The following is an 18,071-nucleotide window of genomic DNA, read 5'->3' on the forward strand; positions in this document are numbered from 1 at the left end:
ACAAAGGATATGAATAGGTAATGCAAAAGGAAAACTCAGATTACCTGTAAGTAATGAAAAGAGGGGGCACCCGGGGGTGCCTGGGTGGTTCAGTTGGTTAAGCGTCTCACTTCAGCTCAGGTCATGATCTCGCTGCTTGTGGGCCCTACGTCAGGCTCTGTGCTGACAGCTTGGAGCCTGGAGCCTGCTTTAGATTATGTCTCCCTCTCTCTCTCCCCCTCCCCTGCTTCATGCTCTGTCTCTCTCTCTCTCTCTCTCTTTCAAAAATAAATATACATTAAACAAAAAATTTTTTTAAGAAAAGAGGGGCACCTGGCAGTTTCAGTCGGAGCAGCATGCTAGTCTTAATCTCGAGACTGTGAATTTGAGCCCCAAATTGGGTGTGGAGATTACTTAGATAAAAATTAAAAAAGGGGCGCCTGGGTGGCGCAATCGGTTAAGCGTCCGACTTCAGCCAGGTCACGATCTCGAGGTCCAGGAGTTCGAGCCCCGCATCAGGCTCTAGGCTGATGGCTCAGAGCCTGGAGCCTGTTTCCGATTCGGTGTCTCCCTCTCTCTCTGCCCCTCCCCCATTCATGCTCTGTCTCTCTCTGTCCCAAAAATAAATAAAATGTTGAAAAAAAAATTTTAAAAAAAGATGAAGAGGAAGAAAGAAAGAAAGGAGGGAAGAAGGGAAGGAGGGCTGTGGGGGGGGGGGGGAGGGAGAAACGGGTGCCTGGATGGCTCAATCAGTTAAACATCCAACTCTTGATTTTGGCTCAGGTACATGAGATTGAGCCCCACATTGGGCTCCACGCTCAAAGTGTGAAGCTAGCTTGGGATTCTCTCTCCCTCTCTCTCTGCCCCTCTCACGCTTGCTCACTCTCTCTCTCTCTCTAAAAATAAATAAACTTTAAAAAATATACATGGAAGGAAGGAAGGAAGGAAGGAAGGAAGGAAGGAAGGAAGGAAGGAAGGAAGGAAGGAAGGGAGGGAGGGAAGGAGAGAGAGAGAGGGAGAGAAAGAGAGGAAGGAAGGAAAGAAACAAGGAAGGAAGCAAGGAAGGGAGGGAGGGAAGGAAAGGGGTGCCTGAATGGCTCAGCTGGTTAAGCATCTGACTTCAGCTCAGGTCATGATCTCACCATTTGTAAGTTCGAGCCCCACATTGGGCTTCTCTGTCTCCTTCTCTCCCTGCCCCCCACCTCAAAATAAATACACTTAAAAATTTAAAAGAAAAAAAAAAAGGAAAGAAGGAAAGATTCTGGGGGCACCTGACTGGCTCAGTCAGTGGAGCATGCAAATCTTGATCTCAGGGTTGTGAGTTTGGGCCCTATGTTGAGTGTAGAGAGTACTTAAAAATAAAACCTTAAATTAGAAAGAAAGAAAAGAAAGAAAGAAAGAAAGGAAGGAAGGAAGGAAGGAAGGAAGGAAGGAAGGAAGGAAGGGAGGGAGGGAGGGAGGGAGGGAGGGAAGGAAGGGGGGTGGGAAAGGGAGGGGAGGAACATTACTAGAGATAACAGAAAGTAAGTTAAAGTGACAACGATACCATTTTATGCTTATCAGATTTGGGGAATGGAAGGCATTTCCCATGGGAAAAGCTGAAAACAACTGAACGTATCAACACATTATAAGACAGTAAGAGGAGTGAACATAGCACTAGAGTTGTTTGTACATGTAGGTCTATGTGGGTAAAGCTCACACAAAATTTTGAATGAAAAAAAGGTTGAAAAATGATGCCATTTTTGATACCATTTAAAAAAATGTGCTACATGCTATGTTGCTTACAAATACATACAAATGTAATAAAATTATTAAATCTAGATAGGAAGGGTACACATCCTCAGGAAAGTGGTCACCAGTGAGGAGGAACAGAATGGGATGGTAAGAAGGTTCACCTGTAACTGTAATGTTTTCTTTGAAAAATATATATCTGCAGGAAATATGGAGAAAGTTTTTATAAATAAAATTAATACTCATCACATACCAATTTTCCATTGTCAGGCACTATTCTAAGCCCTCTATATGTATTGACTCATCTAGCCCTCAACAATAAATCAATTCAGTAGATACTATCATCACCTTTACAGAGGCAAAAACAGGCACAGCAAATCAAGTAACTTGCCTAATACTAATATTAGTCATAGGACTAACAGGTGATAGGGATTTGAACCCAGCAGTCTGGCTCCAGGGTCCATAAATTTAACCTATCACTCTGTCCTGCTGCCAGGCCTTATTCTCTCTGGATTTCACAATAGCAGGAAAGGTGGATACAGAGCCGTTCTTAGGGGCTTGGGGTAGCCTGTGGTAAGCCCATTGTCAAGAGGATAGTTAGTCTAAAGGGAAGGGGTAAGGATTCAGTCTTTCTGAAGCCTAACATGGAAGTCTACCCTTTGTGCCATGCTGGGACCCCAAAAGGTGCAGGGTGGGCCCCCTCCTACACCTGCCTCTCCCTTCCTCAAATACCTGTCTGTGCAACCTTCCACTCTCCCCTCCCAGGACCCCTGACACTCCTCACCAGTTCCTTCTTCAGGATCTGCCATGAATAAGACACTCTATATCTCCTCATGGTTCCTGAGCTGGCAAATGGCATAACGAGCCCCTTTGCCTTTCAAGGGTAGGACCACAAATCCTTCCCAAAGAATCCACTTATATTAGAAACAAATAGCTTCCTGCAGTGGCAAGGTAGAAGCTCCTCTCCACTCCTCATACCCTACCAACAGCTTCTGAAAGCCTTGAGTTCTGAGAAAATCTCATTCTCAGAATCTCCTTATGTCACAATGGAGGGTTCTGGAAGAGAAGGCAGTGGGAAGGAATTGGAATCTGGGAGTCTAATATTTATTGAGCACCAACAGGCATTATCTTATTTATCCTCACAACAACCACAAGGTGAGGGGCCTCCTACCCAGTCCCTACATAAGACTGAGGCTCCAAGTAGCTAACTGACTGCCAATCATGGGGCCATCTTAAAGGAAGTAGGAGGTTTCTGGGCTGGGAGCAGGAGCACCCAACACCTCAGCCTAGGGGGCACTCCGAGGCTTAGAACTTGGGAGACCCTTAAGTGTTGGTGTATGGCACTGTCCTACAAATCTTGTTAAATCAGCAAATCAGGAACACTCAGAAAATCAGAAGTCCCCCAGAGACGCCTAGGTGGCTCAGTCGGTTAAATGTCTGACCAGTTCAGGTCATGATCTCATGTTTCATGAGTTCGAGCCCCACATCAGGCTCTGTGCTGACAGCTCAGAGCCTGGAGCCTGCTTCAGATTCTGTGTCTCCTTCTCTCTCTCTCTGCCCCTCCCCCACTCACACTCTGTCTCTTTCTCTCTCAAAAATAAATAAACATTAAAAAGAAAAAAATAAAATCAGAAGTCCTTGGCTAAATGAGGTTAAAATGTTGAAAGGGGGGCGCCTGGGTGGCGCAGTCGGTTAAGCGTCCGACTTCAGCCAGGTCACGATCTCGCGGTCCGTGAGTTCGAGCCCCGCGTCAGGCTCTGCGCTGATGGCTCAGAGCCTGGAGCCTGTTTCCGATTCTGTGTCTCCCTCTCTCTCTGCCCCTCCCCCGTTCATGCTCTGTCTCTCTCTGTCCCAAAAATAAATAAACGTTGAAAAAAAAAAAATGTTGAAAGGAATTTGGTGGCTAGAACTCAATGACTCTGAGGTCCTTCCAAAGGTAGAGAAGAATATAGGATCTAAAGTACTGCCATCTACTAGATAAAAGATGGCAGTTGATCATCCCAATTTGCTCTCATACAAGAATCTTTAATAAAAAACGACTCTGGGTGCTGCGTGGCAGTTAAGCGTCTGACTCTTGATTTCAGCTCAGGTCATGATCTTGCAGTTCATGGGTTTAAGTCCAGTGTCGAGCTTCACGCTGACAACATGGAGCCTGCTTGGGATTCTCTCTATCCCTCTCTCTCTGCCCCTTCCCTGTCTTCTCTCTCTCTCGCTCGCTCAATAAATACGTAAACTTGAAACAAAACGAACAAAAAACCCTGATGACTTCAAGTACTGCATGATTTGCCATTCCTAACCAGCTACACCTATCTGCCAACCCTCTCCCCACTGACTGCCAAATGGAAGGACACAACATGGTGAAGACAGTCTGATGGTGAATAAGACCCAAGCTCTGAATTACTCAATTCAAAGGTCACCACTCCTAGGGTGAGCCACTAACCACTTACAAAGATGAGAAGAGATCGAATTGGTTTTTTTCCCCCTTACCTGGAGAAAAGATGCAAAGTACTCAGGGAAAACAGAGTACGTGAAAGTTTCAGACAAAAAGAGAGAAGAGCAGTGTGGGGCTTTTGCCTCCCCTTCCACAGACCTGGTCTTAAGGAAGGAAATACAAAAGTTTAGGGGATTTCTCAAACAAACCACTGGGGATGGGGAAGGCAAGAGAAATGGTGAGAGGTGGCTCCGGACAGGGAGGTACCTGATGGGTCCTGGGAGCTGCCTGACAGGCAAGTGATGTGGCGAGGACAGACTCACAAAGGGGGCTTTGGAGGATACTGGTAAGTAGGACCAAGAACCTGATGAGACCCTGAAAGTAGACATTCCCTACTTCACCTCTTGCCAGCAGTGGTTGTATAATTTCCCTGGGAATTGGATCAGTATTGGGGAGAAAGAGGCAAGAAGTTTGGAGAACCTTGAACTGGCCTAAGATGAATCAATCAGCATGAAATTACATTCCCTCAAAATTACTGGACTGGATCTCAATTTACCTGAAGATATCTAAATTAAGTTGCCTATGAGGAGGCAGGCTGGAGACTCAGATATTAAAGTCAGCTCTAGAAATTAAAAAAAGTGTCATTTTTGTCCAAGTTTTTAATCTTATAATTGAACTGTTGCAGAATAGAATGTCAGAAAGGGCATTGGTCCTATTCTACTGTGATCTTGGGTAAATCACTTAACCACATTGGGCCTCACTTTCCTCCTTTTATTTAAAAAAATGTTTTGTAAGTTTATTTATTTTGAGAGAGAGAACACGCATGCAAGTGGGGTAGGGGCAGAGAGAGAAGGGAGAGAGAATCCCAAGCAGGTTCTGCACTGTCAGCACAGAGCCTGATGTGGCACTTGAACTCACAAACCATGAGATCATGACCTGAGCCGAAACCAAGAGTCCGGCGCTTGACAGACTGAGCCACCCAGGCACCCCATCCTCCTTTTAAAACTGAGTCAGAGGGCCCCCTGGGTGGCTCAGTCAGCTAAGCATTCCACTTCAGTTCAGGTCATGATCTCACAGCTCATGAGTTCGAGCCTCACGTCGGGTTCTGTGCTGACAGCTCAGAGCCTGGAGCCTGCTTTGGATTCTGTGTCTCTCTCTTCCCTTCTCCCATTTGTACTCTGTCTCTCTCTCAAAAATAAATAAACATTTAAAAAATTTTTTCAAAAACTGAGTTAGAGTCAGTTCTACAAATAATTTCTTTTTAAGATCCCTGTTTTGCTAATTGTAAGAGTTATGCAACAAACATTTATAGAGCTCCAACTACATACAAAGCTTTAAAAGGTGAATAAGACATGGTCTCTGTTCACAAGGAGTTCACAATATGGTGGAAATGGAAACCATAAGAGAAAGCCACAAGAGAAAGCTGGACTACAATAAAGCTATAAAGATAAATTGAAGAAAGGGCAGGGCCTGATCAGGGAGCATGAGATGTAGCTGGAATGTGAGATGCCCCAGAGTCCTGGCAGGAAGTAAGGCTGAGCAGGCAGAGGTCACAAGCCAGCCACCCATGGGCCAAATTGGGCTTGCAGACTGCTTTATTTGACTCACATGGTGTTCTGGTTAAAATATCGTTAAAACTTAACCTGGTTATCTTTAGTTGGGGAATGGGCTCCCTAATTCACCAAAGTCCTCACCTCACAAAATCGTGTTAACTGCCAGGCACGTTACCTATTTGCAATCCCCAATATAGGATCTATACGGCCTCTTTCAGGCGTAAAGTCCTTTGACTATATAACCAGTGGTTGCAAAATTGTGGTCCACAGGCCATAACTAGCCTGCTGGCTTGTTTTGATAGTTTTGAAAAATTTTGAATTAGTTTGGGTGCCTGGCTGGCTCTGTCAGTAGAACATGCAACTCTTGATCTCAAGGTCATGAGTTCAAGCCCCAGATTGGGTGTAGAGATTACTAAAAATAACATCATTCAGAAATGCAAAGATGGTCAATAGAGAATCCATAATCTGTTAACGTGGCTAAGGAGAAAAATCATCTTATCTTCTTCATATATTTAAAAACTTTTTGAAGAGGTGTCTGACTGGCTCAGTGGGTGGAGTCTGCAACTCTTAATCTCGGAGTTCAAGCCCCATGTTGGCTGTAGAGATTACTTAAAAATAAAAGAAAAAATATTTTTTTTAAAAAGAAAGAATTTTGGGGTGCCTGGCTGGCTCAGTGGGAAAAGTATGGGACTCTTGATCTCAGGGTGGTGAGTTTGAGCCCCACACTGGGGGTAAGAGATTACTTAAACAAACAAACTTAAAAAAATTTTTTTTTAATTTTTGAGAGGGCCACACTAATGAACAGGTCACTCTTGTAGACAAATAGGGCTCCAATGTGCCAGGACCTTAGTAACACTGCACAGAGCATGCTTCAGAGCTGTCCCATTGGTTAAGGGCTACCCCTGGTGGCATTCACTCGCTAGCTTTTCTGGACCGAGCAACCCGTGGCCAGAGAAAGCCTTCAGCGAAGCTGCTTAGAGTAGAAAGCTATCTTGTTGGCCTGTGCAAAAATGGCAAGTCAGGGGGTTAGAGCCAACAGAAAATGCCTGGGGCTGCAGGCCCCTGGGAGAGCTGGCAGAGTTCCAAATTCTCCCAAAAGGTCAGAACACTTGAAGACAGACCCAACAGCATCTTCTGTAGGACGCTGGTATGGTGAGGGCTGGGCTCTGCGAGCTTCCCTGGTGCCACTGGCATGTGGCAAGGAGAGCAGGGCATGTGGGCTGACAGGGAAATGCACACAGGCCATTTTGCAGCCCTGCAGCTGCCAAGCTCTATCTGCCGGAAGAGGAAAGAACTAAACCCATTCACTCACACAAAACCTCTGTCAGAAGGAGCTTTGCTAATGACCCTAAGACACTTCCTGCCAGTCTGGAATTCTACTTCAGTCCCTTCTCCACACTTACCTCCAGCAAATGGCTGGTTCAGAAAGAACTCACTTCATTTAAAGGGGATTTATAATTAAAATAAATAAATAGCACCAGACCTATATATTACAGAAAAGTGGGAGAAGGAGACAGGGAGCAAGAAAAACAAATGGCAGATAAAAGGCATGCATCAGAAAAAAAATTAACATGAAACAGATGATAATCATGAACAACAAAGAACTCAAAGGGCTTAATACATTTTAAAAACAAGAGTTTAAAGCAAAGGTGCAGAGAGTTCAAAGAGATGAAGCTACTAGAGAAGATGGCATTGGCAAAGGTCAGGAAAGAAGTGTTGTTTTGTTTTGTTTTGTTTTGTTTTGTTTTGTTTTGTTTTGTTTTTTAAAAAAAACCCACCTCAGAACTGAGGATAATTTCAGAAACATCAAAAAAGGGCGCTAGCCTTGCAGAGGTCAGGATTGCATAAAGCAAGTGAAGGAGTTGTCAATGAACAATTAAAATGGAACCAAGAAATAGCAGAGCTAACAGGTATGGAGATACACAGAGAGAGTAGAAGGATTAAGTACATGGGTTTCTTCTACTTTTATAGCTGTAAATCTCTGTTTTTTAAGATTTTAAGTAATCTCTACACGCCAACATGAGGCTCAAACCTACAACCTCGAGATCAAGAGTGCACCGACTGAGCCAGCCAGGCGCCCCTATAGCTGTAAATCTTAAGACGCCTTTTAAACCAAATAGACCACGAAACAGATGTATAAGAATATTTAAAGATATAAAGGGAACTAACAACAATAATTAAAAGTGGATGGGAAAGAATGAGAAAAAGAAGTATAACAATTATTCTTTTTTGACTTGAATTTTACACTGGGTGTATATATATCTCACCTATTAAAATGAATGCATCAACTTAAAATTTTTTAAATTTATTTATTTTGAGAGAGAGAGAGACAGAGACAGAGAGAGAAGGAGAGAGAATCCCAAGCAGGCTCCATGCTGTCCACACAGAGCCCAGTGTGAGGCTTGAACCCACGAACTGTAAGATCATGACCTGAGCTGAAACCAAGAATCTGATGCTTAACTGAGACACCCAGGCTTCCCCCACTCAAATTTTTTTGTTAAGTAAACCCTAGCCCCAATGTGGGGCTGGAACTCATGGCCCCAAGATCAAGAGTCGCATGCTCTACTGACTGAGCCAGCCAGGTACCCGTGAATATATCAATTTTTAAGTAATAAAACAAAATCAATGCAGTACAACACAGCTCCTAGTAAAGCACCACACTATAAACAGGTTCACTGAAAACTAGAAACTGGGAGGGTTGCAATTGAATAAAAATAAATGAAAAGAGAAGATAGGGAAAGGATTATAAAGTATCCAGGCTTCTCAATTTACATTGGTCTATCACGAATAATAATTACTAATAACTGAGTTAAGTGCAAACATAATCCAGCCAGATTAAGCACCCTAGACCAGTTACCTCCAGTTCATCAAAACATCAAAAGATCTTTATCCGAAGATCAAACACATTTGATAAAAAAGGTTATCAAAAAGAAATTAATAAAGTCAGTAGAGAGATTAGGGCAAGCTTCCTAGACTTCATAATAAAAAATAAAACACACACACACACACAGGAACATCCTGGGGGCCTTTTATCCAAACCACCTCATTAGCTGAACCTGCTTTCTCTTCACCATGATCACAGCTGGCCTTCTGAAATGATGTATGTAGTGTGTGGTGAGTGTAAATGAAATGATTAGATTACTAAATCTTTTGAAAATATGAATGTCCTGTCTACTTGTAACTTACCTTAAAAATTTCTATTTAACACCTCACATTAAGAAAATAATGCAAAATAACAACTGTTGGCAAGGACGGGGAAAAACTAGAACCCAAGTGCACTGATGGTGGGAATGTACAACGGTAGAGCCACTGTGGAAAACAGTACGGCAGCTGCTCAAAATTAACCATAGCATTACCATGATTCAACAATTCTACTTCTGGGTATATACTCAGAGGACTTAACAGCAGAGACTCAAAAAGATATCTGCATACCAATGTTCATAGCAGCATTATTTACAATAGTGAAAAGGTAGAAAAACCCAATGTCTGTTGACAAATGAATAGCAAAATGCACAACATATATATAATGGAATATTCCTTAAAAAGGAAGGAAATTCTGATACATGCTATAACTTTGATGAACCTTGAAAACATTATGCTAAGAAGCCAGACACAAAAAGACAAATATTGTAGGATTTCATTTATATGAGGTTCTTACAAGAGTCAAATTCACAGAGACAGAAAATAGAATGGTGGTCTCGGGGGCTAGGAGGGGTGAATGGGGAGTTATTATTTAATGGGTATAGAATTTCAGCTGGGGAAGATGAAAATTTGCTGAAGACAGATGGTAGTGATGGCTACATGACAATGTGAATGTACTTAATGCCACTGAACTATACACTTAAAGATAGTTAAAATGGTAAATTTTGTTTTGTAGATTATACCACAATTTTTCTTTAAGTTAAATATAATAATGTTCCCCTTCTCTCTCCATTCCTAAATGATTGTCTAGAAGCCATAGGTGGGGCCAGCCATGGTGGGCATCTGCCTGGGGGTTGAGGGGAGGCTGTGGTGGGATAGCAAGTAGCACTGAAGCCTTGAGCAGGGTTGGGGGAATGGAAGCAACTACAGGAGACTAGCTACTTGTAAGAGGATAGGTCAAAGAAGACCTTGAGAGCCAAGTTTCTCTCTGTTGAAGAAGGGAATTAAGTGTATGGAAAGGGAGAAAACTGGAATAAACCCCCTGGCGTTAAACTTGAGGTAAAGTTGTTGGTGTGAACTCATGGATTTCTAGAGAGAGAGAGAGACAGACGCAGAAACAGAGATACAAATATACATATATATATATATATATATATATATATATATATATATACACACACACACACACACACACACACACACACACACACACACACACTGGTAAAAACACAAAAATTCAACTGAGTAAATTTGAAGATCTAATTGGCTTTATCAAACAACTCATAAATCATGCGGTACCTCCTCTAGCAAACAGAGATGCTTTGAAGAGTTATGCAAAATGGAAGGGTTTCACAGAGAAGAGGTGGGGCAAGGAAGTCAGCAAAGGAAACGCTAGAGTTCTTGGGAGAAAAGTAAGAGTTCAGGATGATCGCTTCTCACTGGCTGAGACACAGCACTTCCCATTGGCTGGGTTTGTTGCTGGGCCAGAATTATCTCCTTTCCTTTTGCCCAGGTAGTGAAGTAGTAACACCTTCCCATTGGGAGATGGAAGATACTTGTCCTCCAGTTTGGGGTAACTGGCCACAAGTGGTTGGGTGAGAGCTCCCCCTACTGGCCTTTCCAACTCCAATTTTAGTTAAGGTTTCCTTTACTAACTTTTGGGGTATATACATGCATGCATACATATATACATACATACACCCTAGCTCTGTTCATGAGGGAGTCATACATACACGCATGCATGCATACATACATACACCCTAGCTTTGCTCCTGAGGGAGCCTGGGAGCAGCAATTATTCCAACAGCAACGAACAAACCCAGTGTCCAAATCCTGGTTTCTAAACACCATTCTCCACTAAAAGAATAAAGGTTTCTTGGAGAAATGGCTGATTCCAGAGCTGGGATGGGGAAGGTACAATGTGCTTAAAACTAAGGAAAATTTCAAAAAATGATGGCACATGTCAAAAGGATACAAAAGGACATGAGCAGGTTCCCACTGGTCAAATCCAGGATAATTTGAGCATCAGAATGAATAATGAATTCCAGTGGTAAGCAAGATACAGTAATCCCATTACAGCCTCTCTCCCTCGTCTCTTACAACTAAAAACTTTGGACAAAACACAAACAGCAACTAACTTGGGACTCTTACAAGTAAATAATGGCAAGTGTACTGGGGGGTTGGTAGTAAAAAAGAAGAAACAGGGGCTCCTGGGTAGCTTAGTTGGTTGAAAGTCCAACTTCGGCTCAGGTCATGATCTCACAGTTCGAGGGTTTGAGCCCCATATTGGGCTCGCTACTGCCAGCACAGAGCCTGCTTCGGATCTTCTGTCCCCCTCTCTCTGCCCCTCCCTTGCTTGCACTCTCTCTCTCTCTCTCTCAAAAATAAATTTTAAAAAACAAAACAAACAAAAAAACAAACAAACAAACAAACAAACAACTCCCATTGGGGGTGAGTTTCCAGGTTTAATGAAGTAACAGGATATAAGTAACTAGACAAAAATCAATTGTATTTTTATATACTATCAAACAATTAGAAACTAAAAATTTTTAAACAATACCATTTGTAGTAGCACTAAAAACACAAAATACTTAGGTATAAATATAACATAATATGTGCAGATTCTGTATGATGAAAACAATGAAACATTGATGTAAGAAATTAAAGAACACCTAAATAATACCAAACCTGGTACCAGTTCCTTTGCATATATTTCCTCATTGATTCTTCAGAGCCATTCTGTGAGGTAGTTACTACCCCCAAGCTCAGGAAGAGTCTGATTTATCTAAGCCATATTATAAAATAATTCATAGCAGCTTTATTTGGAATAGCCCCAAACTGGAAATAACGCAAATGTCTTTCAACCAGTGCCAGGATAAGCAAGCCATGGTGTACATCCCTACTATGGATTATTACTCAGCAATAAAAATGAACAAACTACTGACATACGAAACAACCTAGATGAATTAGATGAATCTCCAGGGATTTATTCTGAATGAAAAAAGCCAGTCCCAAATGGCTACTTACTGTATGATTCCATTTACATAACATTTTTTGAAATGACAAAATCATAGAGATGGAGAACAGATTAGTGGTTGCCTGCAGCTAAGGATAGGGGGGCTGTTAGCGGAGAGGAATGGGTGTAACTATAAAGTGGTAGCAATTATAAAGGGATTGTCAGAGCCAGACCCGAAGACCTGACTTTTACTGCCTACCTGCTTGTACTCACCAACCTTTATCCCACATTTTTCCTTAAGTTCTTCTTTCCAGCTTATCTTTAATTCAGGCAAAAGACCCCAAGGGGCATAACATCCCTGTGGTGGGAACAAAAACTAACCCTCAAGCAATAACAACTTCCTGGACAAAGAGTTGCAGCAGGCCCAGATCACCCAGACCAGTCTGAACACAATCCCTGACTCACACTTGTGCAGATGGACCATGGGGTGACCAACTGTTACCTTCACCTCACTATAATACTAAAATCTTGGGGCACCTGGATGGCTCAGCTGGTTAAGCGTCTGTCATGACCTCACAGTTCATAAGTTCGAGCCCCGCATGAAGCTCTGTGCTGACAGTTCAGAGCCTGAAGCCTGCTTCAGATTCTCTATCTCCCTCTCTCTCTCTGCCCCTCCCCGGCTCGCACTCTGTGTCTCTCTCTCTCAAAAAATAAATAAACAGGAAACAATCAGCAAAACTAAAAGGCAAGCCGACATAATGGGAGAAGAGATTTGCAAATGACATATCAGATAAAGGGTTAGTATCCAAAATCTATAAAGAACTTATCAAACTCAACACCCAAAAAACAAATAATCCAGTGAAGAAATGGGCAAAAGACATGAATAGACACTTCTCCAAAGAAGACATGCAGATGGCCAACTGACACATGAAAAAATGCTTAACATCACTCATCATCAGGGAAATACAAATCAAAACCACAATGAGATACCACCTTACACCTGTCAGAATGGCTAACATTAACAACTCAGGCAATAACAGATGTTGGCAAGGATGCGGAAAAAGAGGATCTCTTTTGCATTGTTGGTGGGAATGCAAGCTGGTGCAGCCAGTATGGAAAACAGTATGGAGGTTCCTCAAAAGACTAAAAATAGAACTACCCTACGACGCAGCAATTGCACTACTAGGCATTTATCCACGGGATACAGGTGTGCTGTTTCGAAGGGACACATGCAACCCCATGTTTATAGCAGCACTATCAACAATAGCCAAAGTATGGAAAGGGCCCAAATGTCCATCAATGGATAAATGCATAAAGAAGATGTGGTATATATATACAATGGGGTATTACTCAGCAATCAAAAAGGATGAAATCTTGCCATTTGCAACTACATGGATGGAAGTGGAGGGTATTGTGCTAAGTGAAATTAGTCAATCAGAGAAAGACAAAAATCATATGACTTCACTCATATGAAGACTTTAAGAGACAAAACAGATGAACATAAGGGAAGGGAAACAAAAATAATATAAAAACAGGGAGGGGGACAAAACAGAAGAGACTCACAAATGTGGAGAACAAACTGAGGGTTACTGGAGGGGTTGTGGGAAGGGGGATGGGCTAAATGGGTAAGGGGCACTAAGGAATCTACTCCTGAAATCATTGTTGCACTATATGCTAATTTGAATGTAAATTTTAAAAAAAGTAAAATTAAAAAAAATAAATAAACAAACAAACATAATACTAAAATCTCCACTCAAGGAGGAGCACAAGCCTCATTTACATAATATACACTGCATGTATAGGCATGGATCCTTAAGGTGCATGCACAACCTTATGCCCACCTCTAACATGTGATGACAAGGCCCTCCTTATCTAAATATTCATCCTAACCCCAAATAAAAGGAATCCATTCATCTTTGCTTAGGGAGTCACAGCTTCAGAAGTTATTACCCATGATCTCCTTAGTTGCTGCAAATAAAGTTTACTTTGTGAGCTCTACGTGGTGTGGTCTCTATCTGTGATTCATTAAAAATCAAACTCACTTTAGTTTGGTTACAGGATCTTAGTGCTCATCAAATGTTTCTATATATTGATTGTGGTACAGCTGCATGGTAAAACTGCATAAGCCTGCATACATATACAAATGAGTACTTATAAAACTGGTGAAATCTGAATAAACTCTGTGGCTTCTATCATTGTCAATTTCCTGGTTTTGACATTGTATTATGGTTATGTAGGGCATTGCCACTGGGGGAAATTGGATGAAGTGTGCATGAGACCTCTCTGTTCTATTTTTGCAACTTTCTATGAATCTATGGTTATTTCCATATAAAAAAAAAAATGTATCCAGGCTTCTTTACCACAACCGTCAACAGTACGCCATCAAAAGACACCAGTGTCTGAAAGAGTATGGGGGTCATATTAGAGCTCCCCTGCAGAGATGAAACCAACTGCTTGCCTCTTTCCTTGATTCAACATTTCCTGAGAGTCAACTGGGAATTCGGCCTTGTGTTGAAAGCTAAGTGATAGGAGATGCATCATTTAGGATCCCTTCCCAAGTGAGCTTCCAAACTAGTGCTAATGAAAAGGCCTAATATGGTAAGAACATTGTACTACAAGTCAAAAGAATTCTGTTCTCATGGAACCACTTACTAGTTTTTTTAGTTTGGACCAATCCATTTCCTTGTGGTGCACTGACTTCTTAACCTGGAAAATTCAGGAGAATGGAACACATATAAATATATTTTAAACTTAACCTGGGCCCTGTGGGTGGGTTCAAGGATATCTGGAAACCACCTGAAATTATATGCAGATGTACGAAAATTCCAGAAGAGATACTGTAACTATTTTTTTTCAGATTCTGGGGGCTTACTCACCCATACAGTTCAGAATAACTGAATCTAATTTTTGGATTTGATGTCTAAGGTCCTTTCCATTCTAACATTCCATAATTCTAGCACATCTCCAAGATCTCTCCATTTCTAATATCTCATTATTCTAATAGGGATGCAAGGAATGGACTAGAGATCTAACATTCTGTGATTTCACGGACCACAGAGTTCACTCCCTTTCCTGAGAGTTCAAGGATTCAATTTTTCAACATGGAACTCTAGGCTCTCTATGGTTTAACCTCCAAATGACCTTCCAACCTCAGCTTTTATCCCTTTCCCAGACCCTGGCCACTCCCTCCTGTGGTCTAAAGTTTCCACAAAGTTTTGCTCCCATTCACTCTGTGCCTCAGCACTGGCAATGCCTTCTACCTAGAATGCCCCTAAATCCACCCTTTTTCTTGAATCTCAATTTAAAGTTCTCCTCCCCAGTAAAGTCTTCCATGACTCTTCATCCTTGCAGCAAGGTTTGATGTGCTCTCTTAGCCCTGGACACTGCCTGTTACCACCCAGAGAATAGGACTGTTGGTTGGTTCACTCAGGGCAGCGAATCCAAATGCCAAGGGACGAGGCAGAAGTAAAGGTTTGAAGCTAGTAGGCCTAACAAACTCTACGTCACCGTTTTCCCACCTCTGGAAATAAAGAAAAATATCACCTTTAAGGAAAACAACATGAAAGCAATAGTAAATGTAAACAGCATTCTGTTTCAGAGACAAAAAGGAGTGGTGGGGATTGAGGCCATCCAGGACAGGACTGAGCATCTTTGTCTAAAAGAATGCTACTCAGCTCTAGGTAATTGTCGATTGGCAGGAATGTGGGTGGGACCAATGTGTTCAGCTCATCCACTTTCTCACAAAAGCCAGAAATCAGATTTGCATGTGAAATCTCCCAATTTTAAACGTCAATAACTAAAAAATATTCAAGACCCACTACATGACTTTCAAGGTTTTTAGGCTGTGAAAACTGTTCTGTGAGGATCCACTTCTACCTATCCAGGAGAGCACATCCTATGGGGGAGGCCAATTTTATATCAGGGCTGCTGGTGTATTGCAAGTTACAGTAAACAGGCCCACTCCTTCTGCACAAAGCAGATACAAAACCCTTCACAGGAGGCTTCTGTCTCTGGGCCTTAGTTTCCCTACCTGTGAAATGGCAATACAAAACATAATTGTGAGTCAGCTGTCAAATAGAATATATCACTTACTGAAGGGTTGTCAGAGCTAGATGCTTTTATATGCACTGTCTCGCTGAATTCTCATGATTTCTGAGGTAAATTGTATTACCTCCACATTTTACAGATAAAAGAACTGTAGCTCAGAAATAGCAATTTACCTAATGAAGTCGGTAACAAACATTTAAAAAGCCCTTACTTTCCAAGGGCTTTAATGATTTAATCCTCTCAACAAGTCTCAAATGGGGGACACCACCAAGGCAGCCGCAGTGCAAACCATACACATAATTTAAAATTTTCTAGTAGTCACATTTAAAAAGTAAAATGACACAGGTTAATTTTAATAATACACTTTATTTGACCCAACATACGCAAAATATTATCAACCTAACATGTTATCAATGTAAAAAATACTGAAATATTTTACCTTTTTTTTTTTTTTTTTGGTACTACATCTTGTGTGTATTTTACATTACAACACATCTCAACTCCGACTAGCCACATTTCAAGGATTCAGTAAGCCCATGCGGCTAGTGGCCACCATATGGGGCAAGGCATCTACAGTCTATTTATTTACTAATCTTAATGTTAAAAGCAGAACAGAGGCACTTGTCCCTTGGTTTCAAAGGACACGCAAAAAATAATTATGGCACAGTTCTTGAGCATACATTTCGTGCCATGGCAGGGGCAAGTCTTACTATGTGTGTTGGGGATCTTCACACACCCTTGTATTTTGTCATCCTGTCAATAAGGCAAGTGCCTACCCTCCTCTTTTCAGGGAGAGAGGACTTCCCCGGGTCGAGACCTTCCCTACTGCCCGACCTCCGTCCCGCCATCCCGCTCCCGCCACCGGTCGGACGCCGGCCCCAGCGAAACCGTGGCTCGCTATCATCCTAGTCAGGGTCAAGTAAGGAGGCGTGCAAGCAGCGGTAGGTGCGGATCACCTGCGGGCCGAAGTGGATAAAGACCCCTCGGAGCTCCTCCTCCTCCTCCGGCTCGTCTTCCTCCCTCTCCTCCTCAGACTCCGACTCCTTTAACTGGTGCTGGGAGGAGCCATCGTGAAGAGAAGCCCAGCGCACGCCTAGCCGGGAACGCCGCCGCTCCCCCGTCACATCCACCTCCTGACTCGACTCGCTAACGCTAGGGGGCGCCGCTTCCGGGAGCTGGGACTCGGCTTCCGGGCTCTCTGGCGCCGAACTCATCATAGAAGCTAATGGAGACTTCCGCTTCCGGCAGCCTCGAGTCTTTTTGGGGAGTTGGTGAGCTGGGCGCGCTGTCGGCCTTCCCCCGCCCGCCTGCCTGGAGGCCTTGTGGGATGGGCCTTGACGCGCGAAACGTCTCCCTCCTCAGCCAGCTCCTCCCGCGCAGACGCAGTGCTGAGCCCACGCCTGCGGAACAAAGGGTGAGGTCCGGAGCTAGGAGAGTCATGGCTGCGACGGAGCCGAGCTTGGCGGCTGCTGCGGGCCTCACGTCGCCGCCAGAGAAGGAGGAAGGAGCCGGCCTGAGCTCAGGTCCGGAGCGTAACTTTGCGGCCTCCTCGTCGACCGCTAAGGCCCTACCGTCTGCCCCCGAACCCTCCAGTCCCAGCGCCGCGGTGTCTGAAGGGATTCCTACGCCTCCCGCGGCTGCCTCCGCGGCCCTGGAGCTGCCTCTGAGGCCCGCAGCCTTGGACTCCCCGCCGCTTGCCGAAGCCGCTCCGCGCTCCCCTCCACAGCCTGGCGGCTCCCGACCCGGCCCCGAGACGTTCCGCCAGCGTTTCCGGCAGTTCCGCTACCAGGATGCCGCAGGCCCGCGGGAGGCGTTCCGGCAGCTGCGGGAGCTCTCGCGCCAATGGCTGCGACCCGACATTCGCACGAAGGAGCAGATCGTGGAGATGCTGGTGCAGGAGCAGCTGCTCGCCATCCTGCCCGAGGCGGCGCGGGCTCGGCGGCTTCGCCGCCGCTCCGATGTGCGCATCACGGGCTGAGCGGCGGAGCTTCGGGCGGCCGGGCTCGGGAGTTCTCTCGACTGGGGCCACTATCGAGTCCGGGGGCTGAACCTGGCTCTCCATTACGCGTTCCTGAGAAATGACTTTTGGGCAGCTCCAGTCGTCGGATATGTCCCTTTCGTTCGTCCTTTACTAGGTTTGTTTTCCCGAGCCTGTTTACTTGCGACCTCCTTTTTGGCTGGTGGCGAGGCCAAGTTGGGAGCCCATGAGAATAAAGCCTTTGTTTTCTGTCCA

The 18,071-nt window shown here is 43.7% G+C and overlaps 2 protein-coding genes across 14 annotated transcripts in view; one reads left to right on the top strand and one right to left on the bottom strand.

Annotated features, from left to right (window-relative positions):
* The window catches only part of CNBD2 (cyclic nucleotide binding domain containing 2), a 65,829-nt gene extending 48,774 nt beyond the window's left edge, over window positions 1–17,055 (bottom strand). For 7 of the 13 annotated variants that reach the window (XM_045053685.1, XM_045053683.1, XM_045053684.1 and 4 more), the window contains exons 1-2: window positions 16,795–17,055; window positions 14,444–14,497 (exon numbers count right to left, since the gene is read on the bottom strand). In XM_045053685.1, the coding sequence (XP_044909620.1) occupies window positions 14,444–14,497; window positions 16,795–17,055 (315 nt within the window). Of the gene's footprint in view, window positions 1–44; window positions 171–2,494; window positions 3,192–14,443; window positions 14,498–16,794 lie in introns of those variants that run through there. The other 6 variants (XM_019826581.3, XM_006929807.4, XM_045053688.1 and 3 more) reach the window with 4 other exon arrangements.
* Window positions 17,054–18,071, top strand: SCAND1 (SCAN domain containing 1). The gene has a single exon (XM_004001388.6). The coding sequence runs from the start codon at window positions 17,064–17,066 to the stop codon at window positions 17,814–17,816; it is 753 nt and encodes a 250-aa protein (XP_004001437.3). The 5' UTR covers window positions 17,054–17,063; the 3' UTR covers window positions 17,817–18,071.

Source organism: Felis catus, chromosome A3 (genome assembly GCF_018350175.1).
Source record: "Felis catus isolate Fca126 chromosome A3, F.catus_Fca126_mat1.0, whole genome shotgun sequence".
NCBI classification, from domain to species: domain Eukaryota; kingdom Metazoa; phylum Chordata; class Mammalia; order Carnivora; family Felidae; genus Felis; species Felis catus.